Source organism: Ostrinia furnacalis, unplaced genomic scaffold (genome assembly GCF_004193835.3).
Source record: "Ostrinia furnacalis isolate ACB-3 unplaced genomic scaffold, ASM419383v2 OfSCF6651, whole genome shotgun sequence".
Classification (NCBI taxonomy): Eukaryota; Metazoa; Arthropoda; class Insecta; order Lepidoptera; family Crambidae; genus Ostrinia; species Ostrinia furnacalis.
In genome coordinates this window covers 56,989-79,993 of record NW_021136890.1, presented here as the reverse complement: position 1 = coordinate 79,993, position 23,005 = coordinate 56,989, and the positions used below count along the sequence as shown (strand labels likewise).

General features: G+C 35.8%; 1 protein-coding gene across 1 annotated transcript; it reads right to left on the bottom strand.

The window, feature by feature from the left end:
* Positions 1-1,524: 1,524 nt before the first annotated feature.
* Positions 1,525-19,060, bottom strand: LOC114362590 (elongation of very long chain fatty acids protein 6-like). Its single transcript, XM_028318044.1, has 5 exons — positions 19,050-19,060; positions 18,002-18,223; positions 5,764-8,251; positions 4,184-4,849; positions 1,525-2,777 (listed from the first exon to the last, which is right to left on the bottom strand). The coding sequence occupies exons 1-3, from the start codon at positions 19,058-19,060 to the stop codon at positions 7,882-7,884; spliced, it is 603 nt and encodes a 200-aa protein (XP_028173845.1). The 3' UTR covers positions 1,525-2,777; positions 4,184-4,849; positions 5,764-7,881.
* Between the last annotated feature and the right edge of the window lie 3,945 nt (positions 19,061-23,005).

The following is a 23,005-nucleotide window of genomic DNA, read 5'->3' as shown; positions in this document are numbered from 1 at the left end:
GACAGCTGCAAATACAAACGTCAGCTGATTATGTTTTTTTTTCATGGCAATGAATTCAGTAGTGCTTGCAGTACCGGTTTTGCTACCGTCTTATCGATACGGTAAAACGAATTTTTTTTTTCAACAACACTGTCCGGTATTACTATTACGACAATGAATAAAGTTTACCTGCTGCTGCCTCTGAGAGTTTGGGATTGGGAATTTGGGTCTGGGGTTGGGGACCGTGGATGGGGTAGCCAAAAATAAGGCTGCGTTTCCACCAGTTACAATGTGTTACGAGGTTTGCGCCTACTGTATATTTTTCCACTACAGTGCACCCCATCGACATATTTCACAGCTTCGCATCGCATCCTCACATACATCTCTTGTGGAAACGTAGCCTAAATCTAAATCCCATTCAGAAGGACTATACAGGGTGGAAACGATAAGTGATCTCATCCGATTATTTCTAAACTATACAAAATATCGAAAAACTGGTTACTGATCCTGAAAGTGCTTGACGAGCTCTTTCAAACGGTGCTAATAAACGATTACAGAATAAACTGGAACTATCCGAAAATTCAATGTTTCCAGCTTCCATACATTTGGTAAAGTTACATAATTTTAAAAACTACACAAGATATCGTAAAACTGGTTACTGATCCTAAAAGTGCTTCACAAGCTCTATCCAACGGTATCAATATCAAGTTACAGAATAAACTGGATCTATCCTAAAATTCAATATTTCCGTCTTCCATACATTTAGTACAATCACAGTCATGGCACTCATCTCTTGATAATTTTATAGCAAGTAAAACCTAAAACTAATGTTTTTCACAAATAATTTTAAATAAGATGCAAGTTACGAGTTTATTTAACCGACTTTTTAAGTTTATTGTTTAACAAAAAATAAATTACACTTCTAATATTGTGTCGTCGGCATACATTTAGTATGGAAGCTGGAAACATTGAATTTTGGGATAGTTCCAGTTTATTCTGTTACCTATTATTGGTACCGTTTGAAAGAGCTTGTGAAGCACTTTCAGGATCAGTGACCAGTTTTTCGAAATCTTGTATAGTTTAGAAAAAATCGAGTGAGATCACTTATCGTTTCCACCCTGTATAGTTCCAAAATACTGAACTGTCCTATGCATGACATTGACAGTGGGGCGCCACCGTCAATACCGGATCACTGGTTCCGATTTTTGCCATGTTTGGAAACCATATAGTTGAACGATGGTAGCGCCCCCCTGTCATTGAGTTTGGTGGGACAGTTCAGCTTGGGTCATCATCTATAAGTCCCTGCTGTGAGTTTTTACTCTTACTAAGTACAAGAAATAGAACCAGATAAATAGGTATACATCCTTTTCAATCAAGTAAGTATGAATATAGCCTTAGTTCGGAACTAAGGCCTGGTTCAAACTGGGTGGTTCTCGTTGGCGATGCATTGAGGCGGGCGGTCAATGTAACCCCGCGACTATTCATAAATTAGTTCTATGGGGTTTACAAATTAACATAGGAAAGAGGGAAATGAAACAAAATAACTGATATACGTATTAACCCTTTATTTGCCCAGAAAATACAAATTAATGATTGCAAGAATATTTTCCACTTTTAGATCGTAAATAACATGCATGTCTGGTATTTCATAGTTATTTGTTCTGGAATTGTAACCACAAAACGTTGTTCACAAAAATATATAATATGTACTCTTTAAAAATATGTATTGCATAATTATGGAACTGTTAACCGCTAGTTCGTTCTAGAACAAGATCAACCATGTTACTTTTATTAAATGCAGAAAAACATCATTAAAAAATAAATGCCAAGTAATAATAGAAGACTTGTTGTTTGTAACTGAAGGGCTAATCAAATAAATATGTTTTGTACAAAATAATAAACATGTACTTGGCGAAATAAATACCACAGGCATAATGTTACAGTTCGATAGCTCTTCAAAATAATGCTGGATTAAAAACACAGTAAACATTAATAAGATACATAAAAATAAACAATTTCGTAAATTGTTCCGATGATTCATTAGTTCCCTCATTTAAATTTACTACAAACACAATGTATAAAAAAATAGTACAAAATGTATCAATTTCAGTTACATTCAGTGGATAATCTAAAAATAGCAATAATACCGTCAGCACAGAACCTACCACAGAATATCAAATTCCTCAATTTTTAGGACCATTTGAAACTTAGACTTAAGACCAAATTCAATATCCATTGGGGAAGTTAGATATTACGTGGTACAGTCAGCATCAAATAGTTACCCAAAGTAGCCAAAAAGTTGATACAACCTTATTCCAATTGTAACAAAGACGTATTGCGAACTGTTTAGGTGTCACGAACTTTTGTCGCCAACTGTAGGTAGTACATAATGACCTGCCGGTGATAGCACTTAATAATCAACACAATAATGACAAGTAGGCAGGCGATAATAAGTAGGTAACGTTAAGTTGGTACTTCGGAGCAATTCGAGTTTTGCTATAAAAAGGGAATGAAGTTTCTTCTGAATTATAGTCACACGTATAGTGCCATTTAAATCACTAATGAAGATAGATTTTCATTCCCCAAAGACTCACTAGCCTTATAATCTAGGTCTATGCCAGTTTTCAAGGATATATGGAATGTTACTTCACTCAAAAAGCTCCGACGCGTGAGTATAAACATGAGACGTATTTTTCAAGCAATAGAATATCATTTCGCATACTAAATTGCACAAATGCGATGTGCATTCTTAAAAAATACGCCCATATGTCATACATTTGTATAGTCTTTAACAAGTAGGGTAAACCAGAGAGTGATTGCCCACTGGTAGTGATTGCCCGCTTTAAGAATAATATTGTCAGGTGCTGACTTTGAATCACTCTAGTTAGATTTGAATTTACTAAGTAGATGGCTCCGAGATCAATGAACAGTAGATTTAAAATTTACAATAGGAAACACTAAAAAAAAAACAGTTATGGCGGATTTTGTCAAGACGGGTGAAAATGTTACTCAGACAGGTAAAGACTTTAACAATTTTACTAAGGAATTACTTGCTTAGAGGTTAATTTTTTTTTGCAAGTTATTTAATATTCAACTAATGGTGTATAGTCATGATGAAATTATAAGTGTTTTCTCCATTATCAATGAAAATAACTGATAAAATTTGATTTCTAACAGTCATTTTAACGGTGGGTAATCACTGCACGTAAATCTGTATATTTTTAGTGATTGCCCACCATAATTTCAGTTATTGCCATATGTTAATGTATAGTTATTGCCCAGGGCAATTATTATTAGAGTGTTGCCACCATGCAGTAGCAGTGTTTAAGTTGCTCATTGCTAGATTTGTTTTGCAATTTACAGGCATAAATATTGAAATGACTTTTAATGTTTCATTTTCAGTATGCCAAAGACTCCAAAAGTTCAATATAGCATAGAACATTTGCAAAAAGCGATCAAAGCTGTACAAGATGTACCTATCCAACAATTTATCTACAAGATAAATTGCTGAAAAATATGGTTTGGCTTGAAAAAATTGATAAAAATTCAAACGCAAATACAAAAACTGAAAATCCTACATTAAATCTATTAGTGAAAATGTTAATTGTAAGGAAATAGATACAACTTTAGGGAAGAATAACCAACAGCTAATTGAACATTCTGAGCAACCACTTGAACTGATATCAAAGAAGATAAAAAAATAAATACATGTAAAATTCAAATTTTTGCGTCATCTATGTTTTGAAGTAGATGATTCTGTCTCTACCAATTCTGACTCATCAACATCAGCTCAAGAAATATTTGATAATATAGTTAATAAGGCCAAACGCAATTTATTTTGAAATTTTTGAAGACTGTACAACTAGAATTTAAGTTTAATGTTTTGTTATGTTTATTTAAAGACTACTTTGTCATTTTAAAATTGATTATTTTGTTTCAAGATACTGGGCAATTACTGTGCTGTGATGTGGGCAATTGGTGTAAGTAATGGGCAATGACTGTACTTTTTGGAGGATTTTAAATTTATTTCAATATTTTCTAAGTTACGTAAGTTTTAACTAAAAACTGTTAATATTCTGTTTAACAGTTTATGGAGTTATAAGAAAAAAGTCATAAATGGTCGATAATTAAAATACTTTCTTTAATTTTTCATCTCAATGTTTTTGAAATTCTTAAGTGGGCAATAGCTATACGGTTTACCCTACATTACATGTGTGACTTCCATGTTCTGCATTTTTAACAATGTAAATAAAAACAATGGAAAGATGAAACAACGGCCTATCGGGCCTATCCAACATGTCCACCATCTCTCTTTTTCTTTCGCGAATGAAAAGGGACAAGGTTATACTTTCAAAGTAAATTAACTTACGTTTTCGTAAGTAGTTTTTGTTTTGAGCAGCGTGGATTAAGTTTCCTATTAAATACTCTTGGCCTTTTTCATTCAGTAGGTAAGAAAAGAGATAAATAATACTTTAAAACACAGTGAACAATGTCAGAATCGACCACATTGTGTACTTTTCGGGGAAACGTTGACTCCTAAGTGTACATAAGTTAAATATTTCCGAATAAATTAATTCAAAGTAACCAACCTTATTAAACAAAAACCTCTTACAATTAAACTGTAACCAATTTCACGGATATAATTTCGTAATTTTAATGTAAAACTACATCAAACAACGTCAGCGTCGACTCGCGTTTATTATTATCATTAATTTTTATTAAAAGCAACGAACTGGACAATAAATAAACTTCTAATCTCGAACACTCTACCTAAAATTGTGACTTCTAGAGTTACAGGTTTCATCGTCTTAGCCGTAACGTAACAGTATTTGGCAATATCATTTTATAAACTGCATTCGTATCGTATGTAGGGTCAAGGAGGCAACAGTGACTCGGTCGGCTACAGTGGCTCAGTCATGTTTCGACCTGAAGGCATAGGAATATATATTTGTCTCTTTTACCGATTCAAAGGTCTTTGTACCCGAACACGTTTAAACCAGTTTGCTCGCCGGTCAAGTGCCGTGCGGAAGGGTGAGGGAATGTTTTTTGTTTTCGCGCCCTCTAAATTACATTCTAAGGTGAGTTTCGATTGTTTTCATATCTTTGTTTGTTGCTATAGGTAATAGCCGTTATATTTATCGGATAGTAGGTCTTGTATCAATTGTCTTTAATCCGAATTTTGACTAATTTGTTTTACATCTTGGTTTTTTTGATCAAATATTTACAAAATGGCGTAGAAGTACACAGTGACTCAATTTTAATACTTTATACGAATTCAATATTTTATAACTGTAAATCGAATTTTGTTTTTTATTTACAGAATGCCACGGAAAAAAACCGACAGAAAAATAGGGAAGAAATAAATAACGAAGAGATTGAGATGACTTAAGATCTTATAGGTAGCAATAAAAGTACTAAGAGTCGTGTTGAATTGTTGATTATAATAAGAATAGCTTGTGCAGTTTTGTTATTATTTCTAATAAAGAACTACGCGGAATGGGCATTTTCTTTTCATATAAATACTGCCTTACCACGTTAATACTGTGTACCACGGTAGTGAGTCAGTGTGTACACCTAGTAGTCCACAGTGACTCAATTATCATTTTTTTGTTTTAGGTTCCTACTTTGACATAAGTAGTAAATAATGTAGAATCATGAGTGCTCAGTTACAGTTCAATAGTGTATCTAAAATGTGAGCAAATTTTAGGCCAATATTAAAGCGATATCTATTTTTATTAAGCTTCGAAAAAAAAGTGAGTCACTGTTGCCTCCCTGACCCTACTACTCTTAATGCTAGTTTCACCAAATTTATCGTACAGTTTATTGAAAACTTAACATAATTTGTACATAGCCCGGATCAAAAGATTCGGGGTTGTGGTGAAACTAACGTCATTGCATTGTTTTTCACTTACTTGTATAATTATCTCTCGAGGACTTCGACGATTGAACCCTCGCTATAACTAAGCTAATGTTTCACCAGGTCAGTATTCCGTTGGAGACGCGGTGGCGGGTCCTACCAATCGATACGTTTCAAGCCCATCTGTGGTTTATTTCAATTTAGGATTAGCGTAACTTTGGATTAATTAACTGACAGTGTTAATAAATATAACGACTGAAAATACTTGGAGACTTAACGTCCATAATACGCCTCGTAAATCCAAGGGGAATTTCACATCACCCAGCCTTCCATTACGAACACATCATCATTGCCTAAATTGACTCTACCACGAATTGAATCAGGGACCCACTGCGTTCACCACGCCATTAGGATAAAGTTAGACTAATCCTAGATTTAAGAAACACGCAAATATGGACCTTAAACGTACTATTTCAGGACCCGCATTCGCCAAACGAACGGACACGTAAATCGAGCACTAAGCGGTCCTATCAAAACCGGCCTACATTAGTTAAGAATCACAAACTGCAATCGATGCTTTGACACATTACAATATTAAACAATATTAGAAACGGTCGACCAACTTGGACATCGTAGACGCTTATCTTAATTTGTGTGCGCCCAAAGTCAGCATCTTAGAGACTTCTATACCTAATTAAGTCTATGTTAGCTCGCGCGACGAACGCACGCGGAAGCGGGGAATTTAAACTTGTCTTAAACATTTGTCCGTTCACCAACTAAGACCTTAAGCTTGCAAACGACCAACACTTTTTCGGCAATATTATTCAACTTTGGTGTCGCGTCAGCGCCTATAAAATTATCTTAGAGTTTGACTCTTTTGACTAGTCACTCAGATGTGATACACAAACTGATAAATCGATTTGTGTTTTCTTAGTTTGCTTTGGACTTTCCAGGCGTGAATCAAACTGGCCGAAAAAAACACGTTAAGTTTATTATACTGAGCGCGATTAGAATTGTTTGGAATATTGTGTGAACTGCCGAAACATTTTCGAGCATGTGTATCTTGCCGCAAAACCGTTGGTCGTGTACAAGGCCTTTTATAGGATGACGAGGACCGCAGTCGACCCCTAGCGACCCCAAACTCCGATATGACCGAACCTCCCCTCACAATTCAGCCAAGTATTGCTTATTCCACTATAAGGAATCAATTTTCTTACACTTTGTGCACTTGTCTTACAAGCGTTTCAAAGTATTTAATCTAGTACTAGCCACAAGCGAAACTCAACTTTACAATCTGTACAGGTCGATATAACTATCGTTTTACAAATAAATTACTCATTAAAAAATCACTCATTTTCATAGTAATAAATACGTTAAACAACAACAAAGAAGTTACGATTGCTTTTATACAGGTCGTGATGCGGACCGCAAGCCATTTAGGAGGCTAACCTAAGGGAAAGTGACGAGCACTGAAGCTAGTGAATAACCTAGGTACGTTCACGTAGCGGCTCGCGCTCTAAGTCTCTCTAGCGTCTATCGAACGGAACAGAGGCTACTGAAACTCGATCGAAGTCATCATACCTTATATTTATAGAAGGAATGATAATTTCGGGTGCGTTCCTCCTAAATCGCGGTAGAGGGCGCCCGTATAAAAGCGCGGGCGCGGAATAGTGCCGCCCGGCCGACGGCTGGCTCCGCCCACTCATTCCCAGGCCTTGCGATGCGAGAATATCCAGTTTCCATCGCGACGAGATCAAAAGTGAATACTATCAGCACCGTGAAAACGACTGCCGTTCAAAATTGGACCTTAACCGTTTAAGTATTAGGAATATAAAATATTATGATCAAACCACTCGGAAGTTGGTTAGGTGATAGGCGGCTCACGTTGGAATGATGCTTTGACAACTAGAGAATAGAACAAGAATAGGAAGAGATTGAGTATCCGATTGGAAATTGGAGAATTGTAATATTGAAATTTTAGGCCTTCTAATGAATGAACGCGGCGAGCCACCGTCGACGCGCCGTAACCTATCACAACTGATCGACTAGTGAGCGACGACGCCGTTTCTCTGTCTGGTGAAGCCGTTTGTTGCCGCTTCGGTTTTCTTGGCGGGTGCGTCCTGGACGGGTGGTTCTACTTTGGCCTTCTTGCCCGTTTTGGGTGCGAGGTAGGCCTTGTAGAAGAACTGGGCGAATAGTACGAAGAAGGAGAAGTACATGGCCATGGACAGTTTGATGTTGATGTTGCTGATGTGGCAGGTGTTTGGCGGGGCGGTGGCCATGTAGTTGTGCGCCCACACGTTGATGCAGCATCCCACAATCATCTGAGTCAGCTGCATGGCCGTGATGAGCATGGAGATGGAGCGGGGAGGGTACTTGCCCATGCTGACGAGAGCGTAGTACGAGTACATCACGCTGGAACAGAAAACACACTGTTAAGTATACATGGTTTCATAATAGGGATGTTTCCTGGGTCAAAAAGTAAGAGTTTTAATTAGTCCGTCAGTTAACTTATCAAAAAATATTCTACACGTATTTTTCACTTTTTCAAACTAATGAAAATTTAAAGAGATAAAGCGCGTCAAAGTTCATAAGAGGCCCGTGACGTCAATGCGTGCATAAAAGTGCCGCACGTTGTGACGTCGTGCGGAACTTCAACGCACCATAACTATGTAATTATTTGGGTATCCTTCCGTTTGGCCAAATTACTTTTCGCCAAATTTCACTTCGCAAACAACTTATCGCCAAAGTTTCATTTCCCAAATGAACTTTTAGCAACTGTACTTTTCGCAACTAATTCATTTGGTCAAATTATCATTTGGCCAAATTTTACTTGGCAAATGTTTATATAGCAAATGTTTTATGTTGCCAAATATTATATCCCAAATAATTTGTTTGGTCAAATTGACACTTCACATACTTATCCACCGTTACCCACAAAATAAAATTATAAGGCACATGATCATGGTTTTCACAAGAATTTTATGTAAAACATTGCAGGAAATAGTATGGTTGCAAAAAGTAGGTATTACAGAAAAAAGTAGGTTAGGTTAGGTTAGAACAGTGACCCTTAATGCGCGAAGGCGAGCGAAGCGTGCCGCGGCAGCGGCCGCCGAGCGCTAGAATCACCTCTATTGTTAATGAATCGTTTGGAAATTTCAATAAAAAGAATGAAATAAGGAAATTAATGTAGAACAAATTTTATATTAACTACCCACTAAACAAAATAATAACCACAAGCTAATTTGTATCCATTCTATGCACCAATCAAATTATTTTGTAAATAGTTTATCGTGAAATATTTTTGCCTAATGAAACATTTGGCAAACCATACTTTGCCAAACAATAATTTGCTAAACAATAATATGCCAAAAACAACATTTGCGAATTAAAAGTTTGCAATAAGTTGCTTTGCCAAATGAGAATTTGCCAAATGAAAATTTGCGAAACGTTGTTTGCGATGTGATAATTTGGGAAACGTTTTTTGGCCAAACATTAGTAATCCAATTATTTGTTAGATTGACAAATAAAAAAATATGTGTCCAATATTTTTTGATATTAAACATGACGGACTAAAAAATTTTTTTAGGAAACTAGCCTATTGAGGCTATCAGCGTAAAAGTGGTGTAACCCCAACCTACATCATTAGGAAATAATTGAGGAATACACCACTCTTGCTCTATGGTTTTGTTTTAATATGCTCCGTGCAAAAACAAGGTTTACAGAGCCATCTGTTGACAGGCAGAAAAAGGTGGCTTAGGTCACTATTGCATTGAAAGATTATATTGTATTGTAACGAATGTATTTTACAACAAAACCGTACTAAAAAAAACTATGGGTTACTGTTACACCACTTTTGCGCTGATAGCCTCAATTAAGTAGCTTTTGAGTTTTGCCAGCGGTATCGCTCGTGTGGAATTCGGTATATCACAGAAAGAATAAATGGCGCCAGTCCCCTGGGCCTCTCAAAAACCAGATAAAAACCGTTGTCGCAGAGTCTCATATCAGTCTCTAAATTTCTTCAATATCGGAACAGCAAGATAGACAGTTAGCCACTTTCGTATTTTTATTATTAGTATAAATGCTATTAAATGGTATTGCTCTAGATATTAAAGATAAATTATTTTTTTATTAGATTAGGTATAATTTATGGCCAGCGTAAAAGGAGTGTATAGTGTTCAATTTAGTATTTAATACTTATTGTGATTTACATGAAAATTATACGATATTGTGTGAGATACATAATAAGTTCAAATCTAAACGTGCTATAATTAAATGACATAAATAATAATAACAGCAATAGACAACAAATATTACACTTATTATTTATAAGCTATTAAAAATATGAATTACCCAGTTTGGACTAATTAAGTAATTAGGCAAAATTAATAAGGTTAATTGGATACAATAAGTGATGTCACTTTTCGCAACATAGCGGAGTATTTATTGATTTTAAGGAACTAAAATGTAATTACAGTTAATTGAATACGAATGAGTTTTCTTAGTTAAGTGTTTGGTTAATCAACTACTCATTGTCTACCGTGCAAATGCTCATATTATGTATAATATTTTAAGATACAATTAATACTACTACTTTGCCTGGCCCATTCCCATTTTATTTGGGGTCGGCCCTCCGCGTCATGCGTCTCCAGGCGGCTCGGTCCTGCTGGGTTTAAGATACAATTAATAATATTAATTTTTTAACTTAACATGTTAGCAATAGTTTCATCTGGTTTCAATAGATGGCGTTAGTGTACCTAAACGTGAGAAATGTGTGTGTAAAAGCGAGTTTTTCACTTTTTCTTTAGTATTTAAATCAATGTGAACGACAATGAACCGATATCAATTTTATTCTCACATTAATGCTTTTGATAAGACAAAGTGCATAAATAGTAATTAATATTACGTTAAATACCTACTTTCTGTGATAAACCGAAATCCACACAAATAGACTATTAAATAGTCGTATAATAAAAAGTCGTAATTTAGCAATACGATTATACAGCTGACAGATCATTACACTACTTAAGTATATTTTATTGCAGTTACAAGGACTCTTGTACAAACGCATAATCTCACGAACGATATAGGTTTTCCCGCTGTACGAGTACAATCTCTACATAGCAAAATTATGATTGTAGGTAGTTTCCTGTACATACTTCAATTGATGCAGTCGGTGGGCCTAAAATAGAAACAAGCAACTGTGCGAGCCAATTCCCACAGTGACTCATTACCGTAACTTTTCAGTGAAACAGTTGCGGAGCGGAGTTTATGATCTAGAAATATTTATAAAATTAAATGTCATTTACAGCATTTGTATAAATATTCTTCTTCTTGTCGTGTCTACAACAAACCTACACAGTGTCAGCCCAAAACTCCGCCACAAGAGTGGCGTTGTCAGAAGCCTTCATTAAATCTTCCTGCGTACAGTTGTTTGGGCACGCAGGGCACGACATCATGTGCTTCGTCGACTGGGGAACAAAACCACACTTGCACTCCAAGTTTGAGCCATCCAAGAATCCCCACTTGAACATATTGTCCTTACTACGGCCGACTTGCGTCCGAAGTCTATTTAAAGACTTCTTGTATAAATATTATAAATGTCATATACAACATTTGTATAAATGTCATTTACAACATTTGTATTGCCAATTTATTCTGAACGGGGATTTTTATTTTATTACGTGTTGACTGTGACCATAATCGCGTTATTGATAGTTCATTGTAACTGAATATGCGCTCAAGGTAAATTGATTTTGTAGTACGTTCTAGAGATATGAAGTAAATTGGAAAAACAGTCACGTGAAATTGGTTTATACAACACACTTACTAGGGCTAGCATAGTTAGTTATTTGAGAATCTATTTTTTTACACTTCATTTTTCCTGTAATTATCCCAACTATCCCAACTAATCCCAACTAATATTATAAATGCGAAAGTAACTCTGTCTGTCTGTCTGTCTGTCTGTCTGTCTGTTACGCTTTCCCGCTTAAACCTCGCAACCGATTTTGATGAAATTTGGCATAAAGATAGTTTGAGTCCCGGGAAAGAACATAGGATAGTTTTTATCCCGGTTTTTGAAACAGGGACGCGCGCGATAAAGTTTTTCTGTGACAGACAAAATTCCACGCGGGCGAAGCCGCGGGCGGAAAGCTAGTTAACAATAAAGTAAATAATTAATTTGGATATTCTAAATGATTTCGATCCAATTTAGTAAAAGTTTAGTGCGATAAATTTCTTTTTGTATCTATTCTAATAGTTTTTAGTACCCAGCCTAGATTGGCCGATTAGCCGACCCGGCTGTGTGTAACGCCCCCTAAAAAGTCTAGATCTGATAAGCTTGTCAATTTTAGGCATAGCGTAGCAATAAAAAATAGAGGTCATTCACCCCCGCTGGCGACCTCCGCAAGAGAGCGGCAATCGGCATCTTGGCAGCGCCGATAAAGGTTAGTGTCGATCGTTGTACCAGAGTAAATACAAATGAGTAGGTCATCTTCATAGAAACCCACCGAGCGCGGTTAGTATGTGAGCGCGCGCCAATACGTATGCGGCGCGCACGCACACACTGACAAAATTCGGGGCAACTCACCGCTAATAATTAACGCAAAATTTTGTCAATGTGTGCGTGCGCACCGCATACGTATCGGCGCGCTCACATACAAATCGCTCTCGGGCGTTTCTATGAAGATGACCTACTCATTTGTATTTACTCTGGTTGTACGCTGTGTTCATCAATGAATCATTATCATTAAGCAAGTTACTCATTAATTACGATTTACATTGTTTGAAGTTGACATCATTAGTGAATGTACCTATTTTTAACCGACTTTATTTGTGATTTTAATCAACGGTATTAATAGATATTGCGTGTAAAATGTGTAGATATAAGCTAGAGTTGCTGAGTAAAAGAGAAAATATTAATCATTCGTTTTGAATCTCATTACTGTTGAATATAANAATAGTGTTGTGCAGGGACTGGAAATGATTGACAATGGACAAGGCAATTTTGTGTGTGAAGCTTGTGCATATGGGAAGCAATGCAAGTTCCCATTTCACAAATCTGAGCGAGGAGAACTACAGCCAGGTGACTTAGTTTATAGCGACGTCTGTGGACCTATGAGCATCCCATCTATTCAAGGTATGAGATATTTCTTACTTTTCAAAGACGCTGCAACAAGTTACAGGCATGTATATTTTATTAAACACAAAAGTGATGTAATGGAAGCCTTCAAGAAGTACAATGCTATGATCAAAAATAAATTCATGCACAATGTCCGTATACTACATACTGACAATGGAACAGAGTATGTAAATCAAGTTTTTAGGGAGTATCTGGAGCGAGAGGGGATAGTTCATGAGCGTACTGCACCATATACACCCGAACAAAATGGTCGAGTAGAACGGGAAAATCGTACCATAGTAGAGAGTGCACGTTCAATGCTGTATGCGCGAGACGTCCCATTGGAGCTGTGGGCAGAAGCTGTACAGTGTGCGACATACATATTGAATAGAACGTCCTCCAGCCAGACTCCAAATACAACAGCTTTTGAACTGTGGAACGGGATCAAACCTCAATTAGGACATGTTAAGGTGTTTGGCAGTATCGGATATGTTCATGTTCCAGATCAAATGAGAACGAAGTTGGAGAAGAAGAGCAGAAAGATGATACTTGTTGGTTATGACAACATGAACTACAGAATGTATGACATAGATACAAAGAAAATAACAATCTCAAGAAATGTTATGTTTGACGAACATCGTGTGCCAAGCACTAGGAAAAATATTGCACAAATAAGTATTGTTGATGATGAATTTTCAAATGAGAGTGAAACACAAGAATCGAATGGGAATGATACTCTAGTTGACAGCCCGTCAGCGGAGAGTGAAGACAGCATGATGAGTTGTACCGCTGATAACAGTGATGACCCGGACTATGAACCATCTCGAGAATTAGAAGACTCAACAATACGCACAATAAATTTAAGACCACGAATCAATAGAAACTATGAAGCAAATCTCGTAGAGCTTTCATTGCCTCAGACCTATGAAGAGGCACTGAATAGTCCACAAAAAGATGAATGGTCTAAGGCTATAAAAGAAGAATTGTCTGCACATAAAGAAAACAATACCTGGACTGCGGTCAAAAGGTCTGGTCAACGAACCCTTACTACGAAGTGGGTTTTTACTGTAAAGAGGAATGAGAATAATGAAATTGTACGCTATAAGGCTCGTTTATGTGCACGAGGTTTTAATCAGATTAAGGATGTTGACTATCAGGAAATATTCTCTCCAACAACCCGTTACGATTCAATAAGAATTATGCTTTCTATTGCTGCAAAGTATAACTTAGAAATTCAACAATTTGATGTAAAGACTGCTTTTTTAAACGGGTATCTTGAAGAGGATATTTTTATAGATATACCTGAGGGCTTGTCAATTAAGGGTGATTTTGTATTAAAATTAAATAAATCGCTGTATGGCTTAAAACAAGCATCTAGATGCTGGAACAAAACATTTACAGATTTTTTGCTTAAATATGGTTTTGTTCAATCTCAAGCTGATAATTGTATTTACATAGGAATTTTTGATGGGACTAAAGTATTCTTAATAATTTATGTCGATGATGCCCTTGTAATATCTTCAAATAAAAAACTTATAAAAGAGATTTTAGAATATTTAAAACAAGCTTTTAAAATCAAAGAGTTAAAGTTCAAGTATTTTGTGGGCATGCAAATAGAGTGTATGAATAACAGTATGTACATTCATCAGGAAAATTATATTAATCAGATTATTGAGAAATTTTGTATGAGTAATGCAAATCCTGCCAGCACTCCAGCAGATGTCAATGTTATTATTTCAAAGAATTTGGATGAAACTGTTGTTGACTTTCCTTATAGAGAGGCTATAGGTTGCTTACTGTTTCTGAGTTCTGTCTCAAGGCCAGATATTTCATTTTCTGTCAATGTATTAAGCAGATATGTAAACAACCCAAGTCCACAACATGTAAATGCTGTTAAACGTGTAATTAGATATTTAATTAAAACTAAAAATTTGTGTATAAAATATAATGGAGAAAGCAAGGGTCTTGTTGGGTTTTCAGATTCAGATTTTGCAAATGATATTGATACACGTAAATCCACTACGGGATATTTGTTTATGATGAATGGAGGACCCATTACATGGTCCAGTCAGAAACAGAAGACCATTGCTCTTTCCACTACAGAGGCTGAGTTTGTAGCTGCCAGTGAGTGTGCTAAAGAGATATTGTGGTTGCAGCAGCTATTGTCAGATTTGGGTGAAAGTTATGACTGTATCACATTAAATGTGGATAATCAGAGTGCAATCAAATTAATTAATAACCCTGTTTACCACAAGCGTACGAAACATATAGATGTTAAGTATTACTTTATAAGGGAAAAAGTTGAACTGGGTTTAGTTAAAATTAATTATGTTCCAAGCAATTGTCAATTAGCAGACATTTTGACTAAAGCGCTGCCCACTCAAACTTTTGCATATCTCAGAGATCAGATTTTAGATAGAGTTGAATAATTTTTGTTTGATATTAGTTTGAAGGAGTTAAATTTTAGTGGGAGTGTTGAATATAAAAAAGTAAGAAAATTTAACTTTATGGTTTATGTTTGTTATGGCAACATTGACGGCCATTTTTTTCATTCTAATTCGTCTTCTTGCGTGTCATGTATAACGAAGTAAATAAAACAAGTTTTCTGTTATTTCAAGAACTGATTTTCATTGAAGAAGCCTATATTCCAATAATTACATCTGTATAATGTTAAAAATTGTAGGTACGTTGTCACAGAATATATTTAAATTTTAAATTCATAAATTCAGCATATAAACAGACAAAGGGTTAGCCAATTTACATAATCTTTCATGATCTTTATTTGTTATCGAAGACTTTTAAGTTCTTCTACCCACTTTAACTACTTATTAACTTAATTATGAACCGTCGCTTTCTACGGTTGTTGATTATTTTGTTAAAAAGCCACTTATTGTTTTAATTCTTAATTTGTGAATTGCACTTCTAAGAAACAAATTGACTCGAATTTTAGTAATCAGCATTGTATTGTGTTGAATGATGGATTTCCACAAAGGACCGGTCTTTGTGGAAATCCTTGGGGGAGGCCTTTGTCCAGCAGTGGACGTCTTTCGGCTGAAACGAACGAACGAACGAACGAATGATGGATGCATGCACACACATATTGTGACACTGAACCGATCGTGGTAGATGTAGTTAGAGATACAATTAGGACTAAAATTAGAAACATCCGATTTTTAATAAGACTGTGCTACCGCTTTAATGGTAACCACCAACCACACTTACAACATTTTTTACTTATGCCCTTAAACCTTCATTGCAGTTACGACAAAAAAAATGCAACGTATGAAACTCAATCTTACTTTAATTATAGTTCGAGTCTCTCAACTAAGAGCTAGATTTAGATTTCTAAGTAATATTTCTTACTAATGAAAGTAATGATCAGTCTATTTATCGAAACATTGAAGTGTCGGGCGAATATAAGACTTTCTAGATGGCAATTGCCATTTGATTGAGAAAAAAACGACAATAAGATTGCGGTTGTGCCGATAATGTCTTTGCTAACGGTACCCGAATTGGCACTTTGTGAGGCCTTGTAGCCCAGAGGCGAAAAAGTTATACTGTACTAGCTTTCCGCCCGCGGCTTCGCCCGCGTGGAATTTTGTCTGTCACAGAAAAACTTTATCGCGCGCGTCCCTGTTTCAAAAACCGGGATAAAAACTATCCTATGTTCTTTCCCGGGACTCAAACTATCTCTATGCCAAATTTCATCAAAATCGGTTGCGAGGTTTAAGCGGGAAAGCGTAACAGACAGACAGACAGACAGAGTTACTTTCGCATTTATAATATTAGTTGGGATAAGAAACCAAGTAGGAGATCATAGTGCTAAGACAAGACACCTATATTATAATACTGACTGCGCCTATCTATATATATAAAAATGAAACCCGTTTCGCGTTGTCACGGCATCACGTGTGAACGGCTAAACCGATTTCGATAATTCTTTTTTTTAAATGTTTGTGGAAGTCCAAGGATGGTTCTTACGGAAAAAAATATTAAGAAAATCTCTACGCTAAGGCGGTACGAAGTTCGCCGGGTCAGCTAGTTTCAGATAAAAAGATAAGTTTTTTTTGTGACAGGAGGCAAACGAGCAGACGGATCACCTGATGGTAAGTGATTACCGTCGCCCATAGACACCCGCATACCCAGGGGCGTTACAGGTGCGTTGCCGGCCTTTAAGGTGAAGATACGCTCTCTTCTTGAAAGCTTGCAGGTCGTAAGTTTGAAGTATGAAACTACTGACGAATAGATGCCAATCGGTAAATAACACAAAATTATACTTGAAGATTTTACCTTTAACCCCAAAAACGGCATATCAGAATGACGTCTAAAACATTTTAATTTACATAAAACAACAATTTCTAACAAGTGAAATACTTGCCGCTGAAATAACAAAATAATAAGTTGTTGTTTAAAAAACATATCTGCGTAATTTTGCAGTTACAAAGATTGTTTTGTCAAGATGTATTCTGTTGTTTTTTTAACGTTTAGACTTTGGACTATCAAACATCAAAGATTTGCACAAGCCTTTATTTTGAATTAATAAGACAAGGGTTGTTTCGCGTTTTTCTTTAATTTAACTGAATATTTTTGTACTAAGGTAAGCAAGCGATCCTAATTTTAATGCTGCACACCTACGCTGCACTGTGTGTGTCGCTTTTTTTTATTGATATTGCGATTATCATTCGCAAATTTTTAAAGATTAGAATGCTTCGGCAACAACACGAGTCCCCATGAGGTTCTTTTAATGTGAAGTTGCAGCTCTTCAAATCCTTATTTCGTTATAAAACTCAAAAATCAAACTATTCTTAAAATCAAATTTTTGTGGCTCTTCCATCTCAAACAGTTGCCTCATATACATCAGGACTGTGATGTGAAACTACCAGCGCGCTGTCTCGAAAGTTTTAGGAGATGTTTGTGCATGGTTTTTTACTAATAAAATAATAGTTAAAATGTTATTTATATTTTTCTTGTAATTACTTTAATGTGACCCTTGATATGGGCGTTGTTTTAAAAAACCACAACCTGTATTATTATAAGAAACTCACCTATGCACGCAGTAGTTCATGACGACGAACCAGCGGGCGGACGACGTGTACTCGGTGAAGGAGAACCACGTGTACAGCAGGACAGTGATGTGGTGGTACCAGTGCAGGAAGATGAGCGGCTTCTTGCGCAGCACGATGAACACCGTGTCGCCCAGTTCCGGCACTTTGGACAGCACGAACATGTACGTCCAGAAGCCGGCCACGCGGTCCACCTCGATGAAGCTGGAATTTGGAGAAGATCACGGTCATTCTATGAAATTACACAAGTTTTTGGACTTGTTATAGTCTGGTCTGTGAGCACGTAGAATTTTGTCCAATGACCCCTAGCTACCCATCCTTATCGCTCGCGCGTAATTATGTTGCTATCGCGCTCGCACACTCACTGCGGGTGCCAGTCGCACAGTCGCGACAGCAATATAATAACGCGCGAGCGATAAGGATGGATAGCTAGGGGTCATTGGACAAAATTCTACGTGCTCACAGACCGGGCTTTAGATGTAAATGTCACGTAAAATGTCACCAAGGAACAAATATCTGATCTGACCGTCAGGCTTTCTCAACAAGCCCAACATTCAGGGGGTGTAGTGTGAGTTTAAGTCAAACGCATTCGACATCGACTGAGTTTAAAAAAAATGAAGATTTTAGTTCTTGAAATTTTCCGCTAGGGGCGCTATACAATCCGTCATACATTTAACTTGTTACTTTGTTGTCACTTTTTAAGCAGTCGATATCGAATGCGTTTGACGTAAGCTCACACTACACCCCCAGAGAAAAGGTGAAGGTTAGCCTAAACGTGTATTCTTGAACAAGATGGATAAAGATGCATTTATTGGTTTTATTAACCTTAGACGTGGATGTATTTAAAGGCGATTGTTTTGTTTCGGCATTAAGAGGTAAGATCGCCAGTTTCTCTGTGGTTGAGGATTCTGAATGAAGCTTCTTCTACCTTTGGACTAATCATCACTTTCCATCAAGTGAGATGCAGGCCAAGAGCTTCTTTTTGTGGAAAAAAATGACAAGCAAACAGGTATGCGAACTTTTTACGTACCTAAACCACATTGATCTGCCAGTTAAACATTTCTTCCACCGTGAAGATCTTTTCATCTGAATATTTATGTTAATGTTTATGTTACAGGAAATGTATGAAATCCGTCATTGTATACAATTCCTGGAGTTCATACATTTCCTGTAACATTTACATTAATATTGTCTTAAGAGACAATATGAACACAAGAGGTATTAATCGTTGTTTTCAGTAACTATTTTTTGTTATTTGTTCTGTATCTGTGCAAGTCGAGCATTATTTTTACAGGAAGAAGGATGTTCTAGTTTCATTGACACTTCATTTGCTATTCAACTATAACCTATAACACTATGTAAATACATGGTTTTTCCTGCTCCAAGCCAAGGTCAGTTATGTACGTACATACGAGTAATCTGTTTACATTTAAAGGGAGACTGTTATCTTCATTGTAACCTTTTAAATGGCAAAAAATATCAGTGTAATTTAAAATAAACACCATTATTCCATACAATAGCATTGCATGACCGCTAATAAGTCGTTTAGCCACTTGCATATAAGGAGTACTTAGACAATGTGCGCAAATAACGTGCTGTTGACAAGTATTTTACTACAAAATAAGTACTGGTATAATGTATATTCTTAGACTTGTTAGTATAAAGTGGTCTATCTTAGAAAATCATTCTTATTTGCTAGGGTGAACACTTGAAAGGCATTAACAGATAGGCAGTGCTAAAATACAAGAAACAAAAATAAACTTGCCGTTCCAAATTTCAGACGGCACAAGATTGGTAATTCATTTATTAAACTTTTCAATAGATTACCACAAACTGTTGTAGAATTGCCATTCATAAATTTAAAGCACATATCAAAAGCACCTTAATGAAAAAGGGCTACTATAAAGTTGATGATTATATAAAAGATAAAAATGTTTGGAATGTTTAACTACCTAGCTCGCATCAATACTTATGACTATAATTTGTATATTTTAAAGACTGTAAACCCTTGAAAAGGAGGCTGACAATAGTGACTGAGTTTCTTGCGCTGCTTCTTCTCAGCACTGGCCCATTTATTGTCCCGAAGCAGTGGTAGGGTTAATATTGGGACGTGTAAAAGTGCTTTTTAAAAGCCTATTTGCAAAAATAAATGAATTTTATTTTAATTTATTTTATGTACCTATTTTATTGTAAAAATTAAATTAAAAACGTGTTGAATTATGAAATTCATCAAATTAAAATCTAACCGTCACGTTAATTAAAACGAAAGTATTAATTAAATAATTTAATTATTGTTTCTAATGAAAGTGACAATCCGATCCAATTTAATGTTGTTTTTAAAACATTTAACCATTTAGAGCGGTAGCCATTTCATCCTGAAATGAATCTTTAACAGAAATGCAGAACACCTCAAAGATTTCAAATTGGTAATTATTGATTAGTTGATTACTAATTGCTTTAACACATTGAACGTTAAAATGCTAATCGGCTATACATTCTCAATTAGGCAAAACGTTTAGCCGTACATTTGTTTAAATTATGTATACGACTGCTTACACTTGGCTTTCATTTTAGGTGCCATGATTTTAAATGAATGTTACGTTCTTGTTATTGTAATTTTTCATTTTATGTGCTGAACATATAAATTCATTTTCATGATTTACCATAAGTTCAAATTAAGTACATATTATTATCTATAATTTATACATAAACGATTAGCACATCAAGGTAAATAGCTATGACAACTTCTGTCTTCTGTCAATATCCATCAAAAATGTATATATATGATAATGGGCTGTTAACCTTTGTTACTTGAGAAACTGAACGGTGGCTCTACCAGGGGATTCCGCTAATTTATTTAAATATTCAAAGGTTTTAGCAATAATTCCAAATAAGACGTAGTTGAAACATAAATAAATCACAACAATATGTTAGAATTTACATGTCAACGAATAGGCTTGACAAGTCATCAACAATGTCATGCGTTAACGCCTATGTATTTTCTTTTGGCTTTAGTTAAGTACTATTAATTTGTTTATAAAAACAAACAAAAAATGGAATACCAATAAGTAATAAATTACGAGATTCGATCCTAGTTCATTTGGAACAGAGATCACTAGCGCCAATAAAACCACTATAGCACTACAGATGGTGCAGACCACCGCATAAAAAATATTGGATCGTTTTAATATCGGCAACACTAATGAAACTTGCAATTCCAATACTAAAGGGTGAAAAATTGATACTTCAAACGATAGACAAAGTTTTCCATCAGATGCTCTTCAAGATTCATAGAACTTTGACAGTTGGAGGTTTGAGAATGTTTTCGGCATTCAATCAATATCATTAACTTATACAGGGTGTTAGGTAAATGGGTATATGCGCAGACACTAGCCCATGTTAATATGGGCATATAAATGGTATGGTGAAGTCAGAAAATCGAAATCATCATTTTATTTGTTTAAATTTTCATACAAAACAAATTTTATAAAATCCGATTTGTATGAAAATTAAAATAATTAAAATGAAGATATCAATTTTATGACTTCACCATACCATTTATATGCCCATGTTAACATGGGCTAGTGTCGGCTCATATACCCATTTACCTAACACCCTGTATAATGTTGACCTGTAGGCCTAAGATGCGCGCCGCGATAAGCGGTTATCACGCCATTTTATCGATTTTGCCCATACATTTTGACGTCGATAAAAGTTATCACGGCGCGCATCTTAGGCCTACAGGATCTCAATACTCAAAAATCTTTATTGCATTTCACAAGCTACACAAACAAGCGACTTAATCGTTAAAGATAATGAAAAACATCACTGTTATATTAAAATTGTAGTGGTTGAATCTACGTTGTTCAAACATGCACTGTTTTTGCAAATTGCAAGCAGTCGTCTTACAGGCTAAATCAAATAGGTATGACGTAATTATGTACGAGTATAAAATTGATCAGTACCTAATCAAGCAAAAGGTAAAAGAAGCAGAACCCAACCCAAGTGAATTTTTAATTGTGTGGTTTAAAGTTTGTTTATTTTTAACTTTACTTTTAACGGTAAACCTCTCTCAAGTCAAGAGGTCAGTTAAAATTGGCATTCTTCCGTAACCTTTGCATTTCGGTGCCTGTGGAAAATTCCCCCGAAGGTGCATCAAAACAGGCTCCGATGACATTCAATGAAAGTGGATATTTACATGAACATAACGAGAAAACCAATGGCAATGGCGTATTGTGGATTTGTGGACGATGAGGACGGAGAAGAACACAAACCTGACCGTAGTTCTAATTTTATGTGCTCGGCAAATGAACTCTACATAGCCATAGGCTTAGATTATTAAATGGCTAGATGGATAGTATTCGTAAATGTAATGTCATTACTGTCAAAATGTGAAAAATATAACCTTAAAGGCGATTTTTTCGAAAGTTGATTATATTTTGTTATTTAATAATGATTCAATAAGACATTTAATTAAAACAATAAAGTTTGTCGGATTTTTTGTAGTCGATGAGACGTTTCAAGTGGACCAGTACCTCTAGTAGGAAAAACTTTCGAGTTCGTTTCGTTGCGTATTCAAAGTGTCATCGAAAAATTTTGTATGAAAAATTAAACAGCGCCCCCTAGGGCGGCTATAATATAGGGGGCGCTGTTTAATTTTTCATACAAAATTTTTCGATGACACTTTGAATACGCAACGAAACGAACTCGAAAGTTTTTCCTACTAGAGGTACAGAATGGTCCGCGTTGCGATTAGGTACTATCTATCTAGGCTTTATTAATCTATGGCCATGGGACAGCATAAAAACTAGTAGTTGTGTAGCGAGTCTATTAATAAAGTAGTAATAATTCGTCTAAAACATGATTGCAATACTATTTATAAGGCAACTAATGAAATCAATAGCACGCGATTGTCGAGATGAGTTAGTTTAACGGGCTCGAAAAAAGAAAGTTTGTTGCTGAAGAAAAATATCGCGAGCTATATCT

Excerpts from the sequence above, each read along its gene's own strand:
- LOC114362590 (XM_028318044.1), bottom strand. Across the intron at positions 8,252-18,001 it reads ATGAACTACTGCGTGCATAG|CGTGATGTACTCGTACTACG; the intron begins GTGAGTTTCTTA and ends TTTCTGTTCCAG.